Here is a 14082-nt window from a genome sequence, read left to right on the forward strand (position 1 = left end):
TTAAGCAGTCCACCCTTCTCAAGCAGCAATGACGCTGAAGATCTCCTGGGCGGTGCGCTTGACGATACCGCCGGTGACAGGCAGGCTGGTGCAGTGCTCCAGGAACAGATCGACCTCGCGGGCAGCCTGGCGACCCTCATTGATGCCCCTGTGATATCACGTATTAGTAAATCTTGAGTCCAAAAGAGAAAGCCGGTGAGGCAAGTGAAAAGGAAAACTTACCAAACAATCAGCGACTGTCCGCGGCGGCAGTCGCCGGCGGCAAAGATGCCAGGGACGTTGGTGCAGTACTGCCCGGGCGGGGTCTTGACGTTCTTGCGCCCGTCCTTCTCGATCTCGTCGCCGAGCACGCGCGCCTCGGGCCCGAGGAAGCCCATGGACAGCAGGACGAGGTCGGCGGGGAAGAACTGCTGCGAGCCCTCGACCTTCTTCATGTCCCAGCCGCCCGAGGCCGACTTGGTCCACTCGACGCGCACCGTGCTGATCCCTTTGACCCTGCCGGCGCCGTCGTCGACAAACTCCTCCGACATGATGCAGTACTCGCGCGGGTCCTTGCCCATGTGCTGCCGGACCTCGGTGTGGCCGTAGTCGACGCGGTAGACGCGCGGCCACTGCGGCCAGGGGTTGTCGCGCGCGCGCTCCTGCGGCGGCTGCGGCAGCAGCTCAAAGTTGATGACCGACTTGGCGCCGTGGCGCACCGACGTGCCGATGCAGTCGTTGCCCGTGTCGCCGCCGCCGATGACGACGACGTGCTTGTCCTTGGCCGAGAGGTAGGCCCCGTCGGCGAGCTCCGAGTCGAGCAGCGACTTGGTGTTCTTGTGCAGGAACTCCATGGCGAAGTGGATGCCCTCGAGGTTGCGGTTCTTGATGGGCAGGTCGCGCGCGACCGTGGCGCCCGTGGCGATGATGACGGCGTCGTGCTGCGCCTTGAGCTCCATGAGCGTCACGTCGTCGCCGACGCTGACGCCCGTCTTGAACTGCACGCCCTCGGCGGCCATGAAGTCGGTGCGCCGCTTGACGATGCGCTTGTCCAGCTTCATGTTGGGGATGCCGTACATCAGCAGGCCGCCGAGGCGGTCGGCACGCTCGTAGACGGTGACGAGGTGGCCGGCGCGGTTGAGCTGGTCGGCGGCGGCCAGGCCGGCGGGGCCGGAACCGATGATGGCAACCTGCTTGCCGGTGCGGACCTTGGGAGGGTTCGGCACCATCCAGCCCATCTCGAAGCCGCGGTCGATGATGGCGCACTCGATCGACTTGATGCCGACGGGGTCCTCGTTGATGCCCAGAACGCAGGCACCCTCGCAGGGGGCAGGGCAGACGCGGCCTGTGAACTCGGGGAAGTTGTTGGTCATGAGCAGCCGGTTCAGGGCGTCCTTCCACTGGTTCTGGAAGACGAGCTCGTTCCACTTGGGGATGATGTTGGAGATGGGGCAGCCGGTCTCGGACTGGCAGAAGGGGACACCGCAGTCCATGCAGCGCGCCGACTGGTACTTGAGCTCGTCCTCATCCAGGCGGCTGGACAGCTCAGCCCAGTCCTTGGTGCGGGTCTTGGCGTTGCGGTACTTCTCCGCACGGCGCTGGTACTTCATGAAGCCCTTGGTCTTGTCCAGGACGAGCGCCTTCTTCTTGTCTCGAGCAACGTCGCCGACAGAGTCCTCCAGATCCTGGAGCTTGGCGGCCTTCTCCTTCTCCTTCTTGGCCTGGACGCCGGAGACGATGGGAAGGTTGTACTCGGCACGCTTGGCCTCGGCGGCCTTGGCAGCCTCCTCCTGAAGCACGCGCTTGTAGTCGACAGGAAGAACCTTGACGAAGCGGGGGAGGGCACGGTTGAAGTCCACAAGGATGCGGGCCGCGAGTTCGGAGCCGGTGTAGTGGTGGTGATCCTCGATCAAGCCACGCAGGAAAGCAATCTCCTCGGGCTCCTCGACGCCAGAGGCCTCGACCATCTCCATGTTGAGCTTGGACATGAAGTCCTGATGGATGTCGAGAACGTAGGCGATACCTCCAGACATACCGGCAGCGAAGTTGCGTCCAGTGCTGCCCAGGATGACGACGCGACCGCCAGTCATGTACTCGCAACCGTGGTCACCGACACCCTCGACGACGGCCGTCGCACCGGAGTTGCGCACGGCGAATCGCTCGGCGGCGACACCGCGGAAGAAGCAGGTACCGTTGGTGGCACCGTACAAGCAGACGTTGCCGACCAGGATGTTCTCCTCGGCCTTGAAGACAGCAGCCCGGGGCGGGTAGACGATCAGGCGACCGCCTGACAGACCCTTGCCGACGTAATCGTTCGCGTCACCCTCCAGCTCGAGGGTGACACCGGGCGCCAGGAAGGCACCGAAGGACTGACCTGCGGAACCCTTGATGTTGACATGGACGGTATCCATGGGCAGACCGGCCTCGCCGTAGCGCTTGGAGATCTGGTACGAGAGGGAGGTACCCATGGCTCGGTCGGTGTTGACAATGTCGCACTCGATGCGCGAGGGAAGACCCTTGTCCAGCGTCAACTCGGCCTCGGAGATCAGCTTGTTGTCGAGGCGGACGTAGAGGCGGTGGTCCTGCTTGCGGACGTTGAAGGTCGCGACGCCGGGGCGGAGCTTGTGGGCCGGGGTCAGGATCAGAGACAGATCGATGTTCTGCGTCTTGTTCGTGCGGAGCTCCTCGTTGATCTTGAGCACCTCGACGTGGCCAACCATCTCGTTGATGGTGCGGAAACCAAGCCTGGCCATGATGGCACGGAGCTCGTTGGCGATGTAGTAGAAGAAGTTGATGACGTGCTCAGGGGTGCCCTGGAACTTCTTCCGCAGCTCGGGGTCCTGGGTGGCAATGCCGACAGGGCAAGTGTTCAAGTGGCACTTGCGCATCATGATGCAGCCCATGGCAATCAGGGGGGTCGTGGCGAAGCCCCACTCCTCGGCGCCGAGCAGACAGGCGATGGCGACATCACGGCCGGTACGGAGCTGACCGTCGGTCTGCACAACGACACGACCACGGAGGTCGTTGAGGACCAGAGTCTGGTGGGTCTCGGCCAGACCCAGCTCCCAGGGGAGACCGGCGTACTTGATACCGGTCCAGCGGGAGGCACCGGTACCGCCATCGTGACCGGAGATCAGGATGTGGTCGGCCTTGGCCTTGGCGACGCCGGAAGCGACGATACCGACACCAGTCTCGGAGACAAGCTTGACGGAGACGCGGGAGCGGGGGCTGGAGCACTTTAGGTCGTAGATCAGCTGCTTGAGATCCTCAATGGAGTAAATATCGTGGTGAGGAGGAGGCGAGATCAGACCGACACCAGGGGTGGAGTGGCGGGTGCGCGCAATGGACTGCGACACCTTGTGACCGGGCAGCTCGCCGCCCTCACCGGGCTTGGCACCCTGGGCCATCTTGATCTGGAGCTCGTCCGAGTCGGCGAGGTAGGCCGAGGTGACACCGAAGCGGCCAGAGGCGACCTGCTTGATGGCGGAGCGCATGGTGTCGCCGTTGGGCAGCCTCTGGGATCGCTCCGGGTCCTCACCACCCTCGCCGGTGTTGGACTTGCCGCCGAGACGGTTCATGGCAACGGCAAGAGTCGAGTGAGACTCCATGGAGATGGATCCGTAGGACATGGCGCCCGTGCAGAAGCGGCGGACAATCTCGGTCCAGGGCTCGACCTGGTCGATGGGCACGGGAGTGCGGTCCTCGAACTTGAAGTCGAGCATGCCACGGAGGGTGCAAGCCTTGATCTGCTCGTACTCGGAGCGGGAGTAGGCCTCGTAGGACTTGTCATTCTTAGTGCGGACAGCATCCTGGATGTTGGCAATGGATGCGGGATCGTTGATGTGGGCTTCGCCACCGTCTCGCCAGTGGTACTCGCCAGACTCGGTCAGGCCGGGGATGGAGACCGTGCTGCGGGAGGGGAAACCCTTCTCGTGGAAGCGGAAAGCATCCTCGGCGATGGCCTCGAAGGTCACGCCCTTGATACGAGAAGCAGTGCCCTTGAAGCAGCGCTCGACCACAGTGTCGTCGACACCCAGAGCCTCGAAGATCTGAGCACCCTTGTAACTGGCCAGGGTCGAGATACCCATCTTGCTCATGACCTTGAGAATGCCTCCGTCGCACGAGTGCTTGTAGTTGCGGATGAGCACGTCGTCAGTGAGCTTCTTCTTGATGAGCTTCTCGCGGTTGAGCTTGAGGATGCACTCCATAGCAAGGTAGGGGTTGATGGCATCAGCTCCGTAGCCGAGGAGGACACACATGTGGTGGACCTCACGAGCCTCAGCAGTCTCGAGGACAATAGCAGCCATGGCTCGCCACTTGTTGTTAACCAAGTGGTGGTGGACCATACCGGAAGCAAGCAGAGCCGAGACAGGAACACGGTCAGCAGAGGTCTTGCGGTCAGACAGAACGATAATGCGGTCCCGCGCCTCGATAGCGGCCGTGGTCTCGTTGCAGATGTAATCGAGGTGCTTGATGTAGCCCTGAATGCCATCCTTCTTGGGGAAGGTAAGGTCAATGGTCTTGACAGTCCACTCGGGGTGGAGCTTCGACATGTTCTTCAGAGCATTGAACTCGGGGATGGAGAGGATGGGGCTCGGGAGGAGCAGGCGACCACACTGCGTGGAGTCCATCTCGAGCAGGTTGCCCTGAGGACCGACGTAGCACTCGAGCGACATGACGATGGATTCACGGATAGGATCAATGGGAGGGTTGGTGACCTGGGCGAAGAGCTGACGGAAATACTCGTAGAGTAGGCGCGGCGCCTGGGCGAGACAGGCCAGAGGTGCATCGTTACCCATGGAGCCAAGAGCCTCCTTCTCATCGGAGGCCATGGGTGCCAGGAGAAGACCGACTTGTTCAAAGGTGTAGCCGAAAGCGTGCAGCATGGGATCCTCTTGCAGCGCGACGGTATCCGGCTTCGCCTCCAAGCTCAACTCTGCGTCGTTGGAGAGAGTGTCGAGGACCTTGGGCATCGTGATAAGTTCGTTGTCAAGCCATGACCGGAAGTCCTGACGGCTGGAGACAGCCTCCTTGAGCTCGGAGTCATCAATGATGCGACCAGCCTTGGTGTCGACCAGCAACATGCGACCAGGCTGAAGACGGCCCTTCTGGATGACACGCTCGGGCTCAACAGGAATAGTGCCGACCTCGGAGGCACAAATGATGCGGTCATCATCCATGACGTAGAATCGGCAAGGTCTCAGACCGTTCCGGTCCAGGTTGGCACCGCAGAAACGGCCATCGGCGAAAGTGAACAGGGCGGGGCCATCCCAGGGTTCCATCTGGCACGCAGCCCACTCGTAGAAGGCAGCCTTCTTGGGGTCCATGAGCGTGTTTCCTTGCCATGCCTCGGGAACCATGAGCATGACAGCCTCGGGCAGCGAGAGCACTCCGTTGATGGAGAGCAGTTCGAGAACGTTGTCAAAGGCGGCAGAGTCGGAACCACCATCCTCGACAATGGGGTAGAGCTGCTCAAGCTCATCGCCAAAGAGGTTGGACGACATGACACCTTCACGGGCACGCATCCAGTTCTTGTTTCCACGCAGGGTGTTGATCTCACCGTTGTGGGCAGCCCAGCGAAGGGGCTGGGCACGGTCCCAAGACGGGAAGGTGTTGGTGGAGAAACGAGAGTGGACGAGGGCAAAGTGAGCCTCGTAGTCGGCGTTGACCAGATCATGGTAGTACTGGTAGACCTGGATGGGAGCAAGCTGACCCTTGTACACAATGTTCTTGTTGGAAAGGGAGCAGAGGTAGAACCAGTTCTGCAGGCCAATAGTGTGCGTGGCGCGCTTGCGCAGAACGTAGAGCTGCCTCTCGAAAAGTCTCTCGTCGAACTTCTCCGGGTCGGTCATCTCCGGGGCGTTGCCGGGGCCGTACGCGGAAGCGAGGACGACAAAGGGCTGCATGATGATGGGCTCGCGAGAAGAAGCGGCAGGACCAAGGAGGGTGGAGTCTACGGGAGGCTCTCGCCATCCCAAAACGCGCAGGCCCAGCGATTCGGCAATGTCTTCCAACTGCCTCTTGGACTCCTGGAGTGTCTCGGGATCAGGCTTGAAGAACAAGTTTCCCACAGCGTACTGGCCCAGAGGGGGCAGCTTGATCCCCTCCTCCCGCTCAAAGTTCTTGATGAAGAACTTGTGGGGGATGGAGGTCATGACACCGGCTCCATCACCGTCTCGTGCATCTGAACCCACAGCACCGCGATGGGTCATGTTGCACAGAAGGTTGCGAGCTAACAAGGAACAAAATCAGCAACTCGAAGGACAGAGAGTCTCAAGGGCGAGATGAGCTTACCATCGCTAACAATCTTGTGGCTAGGCTTGCCCTTGATGTGGCTATGGGCGGTATTAGAAAGGCTGTCTGGATTTCCAGGAGTGTCGGAGACGGTGATCTTACCAAGCAAAGCCTACACCACAAGCATCTTTCTCCAAAGAAGGATCATAAAGACCCCTAACAACACATGTCAGCGGCAAAGCGGATTCGAACGGGAAGCCCAGGAGACGTACTGCTTCACCGGCAAGGCTCCAGCCCAGGAGCCATTGTTCTCCGTCTGGTACTCATAAGGATGATACTCCTCAGATTCAGCCTCGATGTGTGTTTGTCGGTCGTCGAAGTCCACAGCCAGGCCCATGCTAGGCGACTGTTGAGTGCGATAGACAGAGAGAGGTTGGGAAAATGGGAGGGAATCGACGAGGAGTGTCGACGTCGGCTTAGAGGAGGGAGGAGCAGCGGTGCTGCTCTAGCCACAGCGTTACTAGAGAGAGGAGCAGTTTAGTAAGTGTCAAGTACGAAGGCAATGATTTTGTGGTTCGCAGTTGATGTATTCAAGACTCCGATGGCGCGGGTTCAAGATCCGGATACGTTTCATATGAATGTCGTCTCGTGCAGGCCAGTCTTCCGACTGTCGTGAGTTTATTAAAGTACCTCGGGGGGGCGAGACATTGCGTTGCGAGAAGGAAAGGAGACGGATGAGAAGGTTTGCAGGAAATCGAGATTTGTTCTCGATGGATCCCTCCTCCCGCCCACAATCCAGACCTTTTGTTCTCGCAAACCTGATAGCACACAACTCAGGTCCTCATTGCAGACCAAGATGTATCCCACAAACTCCGGAAAGTGAGGGTTTGCACTGTTCACTACCACCAATCACCCAACAGCCCTTTTCTCCCAAAGAACCAGCACGCTATGCTCGGCAAACTGCCCCACCATCGGCCGGACACATAGATGATGAGACATGCGATCATATCTATGCACAGCTCATTGGCAGCAGCGCCTGCTCGAGCAACGCGTCCATCAGCAGTAAAATGGCCGGATGAACTCTCGTTGGCGATTTTGGTGGGGAAGGCATCCGCATCTGGCCCGAGGTCCACTCTGGTATCTTTTTTTTTTCGGGCGGGTGCTTCTTTTGCGTGGGATGCAGACGCAGCGACAGGCCCCGTTCGAGCCAATTAGGGCGGGCCTAATGCATGTGCAAATGCGGCTTTGGGAAAGGGCGCTGATAGGGCGATAAAATGGCATATGTGTGTCCATTTCGAGCCAGAACCAGTCGAGAATGCTTGATTCTGGCTGCCGACGTAATCTGGCATGCCCCGGTTCGAGTGGGATTATTTTGAGTGGCAGCTGCAGTTCTGCGCCCACGGTCCAGGCCGCGCACAGTCCAAGGCTTGCCATCTCTCTCGGTCGCATGTGTGACGGCTTTTGGTTTGAATCATGGCATGCGCCAATTGAGAGGCCGGGGGATTTCGCGGTGGTCTTTGGAGGCAATTGCCCGTCCCCGAGGCGCTTCCAATTCGGGGCTTGTGTGTGTACGACTCGCAACACTCAAGGCAGCCATTTTGGTGGAGTGGCAGTATGAGACGACCCATGGGTCTCCATGGGTCTCGTCTCGTCAGCGCCCCGGAGTTGCGCTTCAAACCCCAGTCGGGAGTCGACGGTGCCTTTCGCAACGGCGATATTTGGGCAAATTGCCCTCATGGCTCGAGTTGATCGTGATCGTCTCCTCCGGAATCTCTTCCGGAGATTCCAGGCGTCCCGTCGGAGTCTTGATACATCATGTTTGGACCGGGCGGTGGTGGGGAGGGCGAGGACACGGCGGGCATACAACTTACCAGTAGAGTCTATCCGCAGTCTTCACAGAAGGATATAGGCAATGTATTGTTCAAAAAGCACCAGGGTCCGAGGGGGCCTGCTAAGCTATGAATCGTGAGAGCGAAGCAGAGATTGTGCAAGAGGGAGGAAGAGAGGAAAGGAGGGGGGAGAGGAAGGAGGGTGTGGCGATGTAGGTATTTATGATGGATTTCACTGTGCAAACCAGCGGCCAAGGCTACGGGGGGCATGGATTGGCAGCGGGAGGAGGAGGAGGAGGAGGAGGAGGAGGAGGATCAAGGTCGATTCAGCACCACACAAGAGTTAACCCGCAAGGTTTTGGGACTGGAGAATGTACCCTGGATGGCATTGGAGAGGGACGACCTCGGAGGAGAGGGAAGCAGATGGCTTGGCGGGGCCCTGCTGGATGGCACGACTGCTTTGCCGCTAACGACAGGCGCCAGAGGGAGAAAGAAAAAAAAAGTGACGGAGAGAGAGATAGACGACGGTAACTAGGGCTGCTAGGGACCAGCATGTGGCAGCTAAGAGACGGAGCTAACAGCAAAGTGGGGGGTGGTGGGGAGCCCTGAAAGTTCCAAGGTTTCGCTCTGGCATGGCCTGAAAGCCCACCAGGAAAGCAGGGGCCCCGGAGCGGTGTTTGGCCAGAAACGAACCGGGCGCAGTGCAATGTCAGCCAAGAGATAATCTGGCGTCCATCCATTTTCGGGCGATGAGCAAAGTCGCAGTACGAAAATCAATGACAACTCTTTGATCGCCGTTGATAATCTCACGGCTAATTCGTCCCCTTCCTTGGCACTCTCCCGTGTCTACAGAGCACTTTTACCAGGCAACGAGAAGTGGCGGGCGAGAAAAGAGTCGAGCAGGGGGACCAGCCAGGTCGCTCAAACATCTCGCCATACCGGCCCTCAGGTCAGGCTACATTTCCTCCAAAGAACAGCCCACCATGCTGCGTGCTACTAACCAGCTTGGCTTGAAACGCCGATGTCGACGAGGGCCATCCATCTGCGTCGCTTGGGAAATATGCTCTATGACGAAGGGCTTTTATTTCATTATATTTTTTTCCCTTTTACGTCTTGAGCTAACCAGCCTTCCCACCACCATGGCTGTACCCCAAATTCAGCACACACTAGCATCACATGTCAATTGGATAGGGAGTTGCCCTACGACAACTTATTTTTTTTTTCGTTTCTCGCTGTTCGCCCTCCAGATTTGTCTTTGGTCCACGACTGCTGGGGAAACTCACCCCGCAAGTGTGCCACCACCCCCTCTCAGATCATCATCGCACGAGACGGTGGCATTGCCTCACACATTCATCCGCTTTGGTGTGAGCTGCGTGGTTCACGGGCAAATTGAGGCTCTGGCGTACCCCGCCAGTCGAGTAAAAAAAACAATTACGAGCGTACCAGGTCGTTTCAGCGTGCAAAATAGCCTTGAGTAACGAAAACTCACCCTCCAATACGTTCTGCTCTTCCAGCGACTCATGGATGTACCCCACATGCAGACGCAATTGCGACAAGGTTCACCCATGCGCGGCAGGGATCTGGAGCTCAATCTGCAGGCTAAGGCTACGGGACCCTGGTCTGCCCTTGGGGCTAGACGGAGTGGTGGACGTCAAGCTCGACGCACTTCTGGAGCTCCCTGCCCAATCACAGCCCTGTCTTTTCAATGGGAGAACGGCCGATGTCGCCCACCAAGCACGTTCCTGGTGTGAGTGCTGGAGATCCCCTAGCCGAGGAATGGGCAAAGCTGATGGGACCCTTATCGTATTGCGCCGCGACGCAGCACAGTCCTGAGCGAACGGTGCCTTTGGGGTCCCTTGGGTCCCTCCTCGAGGTACCTACCTACTTGCCCTACATGCGCTGCAAATTAATTCAAATACAGTCTTAGCCTGGATCCGTCTGCATATCATTGCCTCCGCAACCTCGGAGTCATTCACGACGGCCAGCCGGAAGCTTTAAGTCGCAGCGCTACTGGTGCGGGAGACGCTTACCTCTGTAGATTTCCCAGCAACAGCCATCGGTGATCGATCCTGTGAATGGTCCTCGCTCGACACGTTTGGATTCCCCCGCTCTCAGTGGTAGGTTCAGAGGTACCTACCTATGCTCCTCCAGCAGTGAGATGGTCTTTATCCTTGCGGCTCTCAGAGGCCACACCTCCCTGCCCCAGATTCAGTCCAACCACGGAACATACTCCGTGGAAGTACAAGAACCCACTCCGGACTTTGCACTGCTGAAGAACTTCTGGCTGGGCAGGAATTACCTGGACCAACTAGGTAGGAGGACATACCACCTCCCCCCGTGCGATCTGTACGTGCCATGTCGTGCTACAGGATGCAATGCGCCTGTTGCGGAACGGGGCAGGAGGGAGGACGACACATGCATCCGCACAATGCGACGCTAAATTCCGACATCTCGTGTGCTTTGGCAGCATCTGTGGTGGCCCTGGTGGGATACCCTTACCCAAGGCCAATACTTTGTTGCCGTAAAAGAATCGACATCAGAAAATAAAAACAGGCAGCCAATCACGGCTCTAGCCGCAGTCCGCAGTCATCTCTTATCTCAGGCCAACAAGAGGGCGATGCCGCCATTTTAGCTTGGAAACAACCGCAACCCCCCACTGTACAAGTACCTCGCCCGTCCGAAGAGATGAGATCCCCCGCTCGCGCACATATGTACCTACTCACGCACACGCATTATCAGCCATAGTGGTGGCTCGCCTTGGTCTGCGTGGACTGGAGCCGAACTGGGCTTGGTGTGCAGATGGGGATCTCTTGGACTGCTGCGAACGCTCTGTACGAAGCCAGGCTGGTGTGTGCCAGGAGCGAGGTTGCAGGCCCCCTGCTCCGCATGGCATCCCACACGACGTGACCTGCCACCAATGCACACTTGTAACTGTCCTAAATTCTGCTCTGGGGGGATGACGATATGGACAGAGGCGGGGTTCAGGCTGCTGGTCAGTGGTGTTCCCTACAAAAGGCGAAGAGACGGTCAACGTTAAGACACTGAGCACTGGCTGAAACGGCCTGCGTCCGCAGAGGTCTCATCTTACCGCCGTTGTACAACGCTCCTCGAGGAAAATCCCACATACGATCTACATGCCTACTTCGCAAGGCACTCAAACATACATAGCATCACGACTTCCCGGGCTCTTGGCGAGTCTCTGTTGCCGTTCAGCGCCCTGTTTTGCCGAAATCGGCTTTTCCGGCAATGTTGCAACGCTCAGGATGCGGCCAGCGTCCTCCACGGCGGTTGCAGAAGGCACCTTTCCAATATCCAGCGTAGTCGGTGGAGATGCAGGAGGCAAACAGAAGCGTGTGTGTGTAAATTTTATGACCACTCCATAATAAGCATGCGACCAGCAGCAGTGCCAACTCCGTAGTGCTGTTTGGTGTCGCTGGACGGATCCTGGGCTCTCTTGGTTGTCCTCCCGAAAACACCCGAAATTGCCCCTGGTCTAGCGCCGAGCTGGAAAAGTCAGGGAGTCGCACAGTCACACCGCCAGGCCAGGACAGCGTCGCAAATAGAGCGAGCATTGCCCTGCGATCTGCAGTTGCTCACAGCTCCCACCCAATGGATGAAGAGACACAACTTACAGCCCGGTTACTTGGTTGTGAGAGGCTGACAGCCCCATGGACGTCACTTTTCAAGGGTCTTGTTGAATTAACGTTGCAGCCATGCTTTGCTATTACCTCACAGAAACTCTCATTGCCAGTGCCCCTGCCCCGGGTCTCCGCGCCCGGGAGAGCGACTAGGGGAAGGGGGACAAGACCAGACTGGGGACCGCTGGGCCGCTCACTCCACCCAGAAGCCCTCTTGCATCGTGGCGCCCCTCGGCAGCCTGGAGTTGTCAGAGACAAGTTCCCGACGGACCTTGGTCAAACCCGCTGGGGGGGATTCAGCGTCGGAACCAATGGCGGAAGTTGCATTTGTGTACTCTTGCTCCTCCCTTTCTTAAGTCCAGACCGCAAAACCCGAACCGAGCGAGCGGCGGTCGGTCGGTCGGTCGGATGGGGTATTTCATTTTTGCCAGGGTAAGGACAGCCCGTACAGGATTGGATCCAGAAGATCGAACCACAAGTCACAAGTCAACAGAAGAGGGATGACAAAAGGCATACAGGGCCCGGCCCATTGAAGGGAACGAGGAAGTGCTGGCCGATTTGCCGGAGTAGCCCAGGTTAGTACGGCGACTGGTGATCCATTCTGCGTTGCTAAACATCAGAACACCGCCCCCCTCCTCAAGGCCTGCCATTTCAACCCGTCAAAAGAATTATTATTTCATTTTCCACTTCTTGGTGTTTTGTGGCCTGTCTATATTTCAGCATGGAATTCTCCGGCCGGGCCCTGGTTCAGGACCCACGCACAGACCAGGTCTATTCTCGCAGACACGCGCGCTTGCGCTTAAGTGGGGGATCGAAGCGCACCTCTCCATTCTCTTAGGTACCAATGTACACTTTTGTCAACATCGTGACCGCCTTGGCATTATGTGAACGCGTTGCTTTTCCAACATTCTGTGACAATTGCTGCACACCCGGTGCAGTTGTGGCCAGCAAGACGCGTGACGCCTGAATTTCAGGACGAAAGCTGCCCGGCAGCCTTGGATCTCAGGATCATGACCAGACCGAAGACTATACCCTCCTGAGCAAACACCCAATCCGACAAGCACTACCCCGCCAACCAAGATGTTCTCCATGCTCCCAGATTTGACGCCGAGCGATGTGCGTTTTCCCTTCTAGATCCCCAACCTTATTCTCTCAGCCAGGAAGCCGGCTAATTTCCAGATCTCTCTCAACAGTCTCATTCGCTTTGGTACACCTCCTCCCGCTACCCCCTCGCCCAGCCCAACCCGGAGCTCCTCAGCGCGGATGCCGCCGCCGCCGCAGCAGGCGGACCCGCCACCTCCTCCCGCCGCCAGAACCAGGCCCTCCTGGAGCGCACGCCGCTGGCCCGCCTGCGCTACGACGAGGCCCAGCAGGCGCGCCGCAAGCTCAACGTCGCCAACTTTGGCGCCGCGTGGCTGCGGCCCCCCGGCGTGGCCAAGACGCTGTACCAGATGCGCGAGGAGCGCCGGGAGCAGGAGGAGCACGCCGAGGCCATGCGCCGCGAGCAGCTCGCCCAGCAGCTCGCCGAGGCCGAGGCCGAGGCCGGCGGCAACACCACCATGGAGGGCATAGCGCCGCCGCCCGGCGGGATGATGCTGGGTCCGGACGGCGAGCCCATGGACGCCGACGAGATGGCCATGGGCATGGGCGACGAGGAGCGCGACCTCGACGACGAGATCCCCGACGCGGACCTGTCGGGCGGGTTCGGCTACGACGGCGTGGACAGCGACGAGGAAGGGTCCGACTCGTCGTCCGAGGCAGCGGACGACGACGACGACCGCAGCAACAACGCCGGCGACGCGGGCGGTGCAGGCCAGAGGCGGGAGGTGCGGCACGCGCGCGCCAACGAGGACCGCGTGCGCGAGATGATGGCGCGCGGCGAGCACGGCCAGGCCGCCGAGGACGCGTCCGAGATGTACGGCGCCGAGGCGGGGGACCTCGACGACGAGGACGCGGCGCAGATGCTCGAGGAGGACGACCTCGTGCGCCTGCACCCGCGCCGCGGGCTCGAGACGGGCGCCGGCGGGCTAGGCGGGCTCGTCGGCGACGACGACGACGACCACATGGACATGGAGGCCGACCTCGACGACGACATCCCCTCGGCGGCCTCGGGCGGCGGGCTCAGTCTCGGCGGCTACGAGCACACGGATACCGAGGCCGAGCTGAGCAGCAGCGAGGACGGCGGCAATGCCGGCCACCAGGAGTCGAGCTGGGTGGCGGCGACGAGGGCGCCGCAGCGCGGCAACACGGCGCGGTTCCGGGGCAGCCTGACGCGGAGCGATCGGAACAGCCTCGACATCAGCGGGTTCCTGTCCCGGGACGGCAGTAGTGTCATTGGGAGCAGTCCTCAGATGCGGCGGCGGGGTTGAGGTTAGATGGGCCTGGAGGGTGATGTTCCGTCA

General features: G+C 59.4%; 2 protein-coding genes across 2 annotated transcripts; one reads left to right on the forward strand and one right to left on the reverse strand.

Annotated features, from left to right (window-relative positions):
• Nucleotides 1-18: 18 nt before the first annotated feature.
• Nucleotides 19-6610, reverse strand: E0L32_008032 (uncharacterized protein; the record flags this gene model as incomplete). Its single annotated transcript, XM_031142841.1, has 5 exons — nucleotides 19-148; nucleotides 223-6211; nucleotides 6274-6314; nucleotides 6376-6429; nucleotides 6486-6610. The coding sequence occupies 5 exons, from the start codon at nucleotides 6608-6610 to the stop codon at nucleotides 19-21; spliced, it is 6339 nt and encodes a 2112-aa protein (XP_030992706.1).
• A 6150-nt stretch (nucleotides 6611-12760) lies between these two features.
• On the forward strand, nucleotides 12761-14049 carry E0L32_008033 (uncharacterized protein; the record flags this gene model as incomplete). The annotated part of the gene is made up of 2 exons (XM_031142843.1): nucleotides 12761-12796; nucleotides 12874-14049. The coding sequence occupies 2 exons, from the start codon at nucleotides 12761-12763 to the stop codon at nucleotides 14047-14049; spliced, it is 1212 nt and encodes a 403-aa protein (XP_030992707.1).
• Between the last annotated feature and the right edge of the window lie 33 nt (nucleotides 14050-14082).

Source organism: Thyridium curvatum (genome assembly GCF_004353045.1).
Source record: "Thyridium curvatum strain D216 chromosome Unknown NODE_51_length_304177_cov_85.428264, whole genome shotgun sequence".
In the NCBI taxonomy this organism is placed as follows: Eukaryota; Fungi; Ascomycota; class Sordariomycetes; order Thyridiales; family Thyridiaceae; genus Thyridium; species Thyridium curvatum.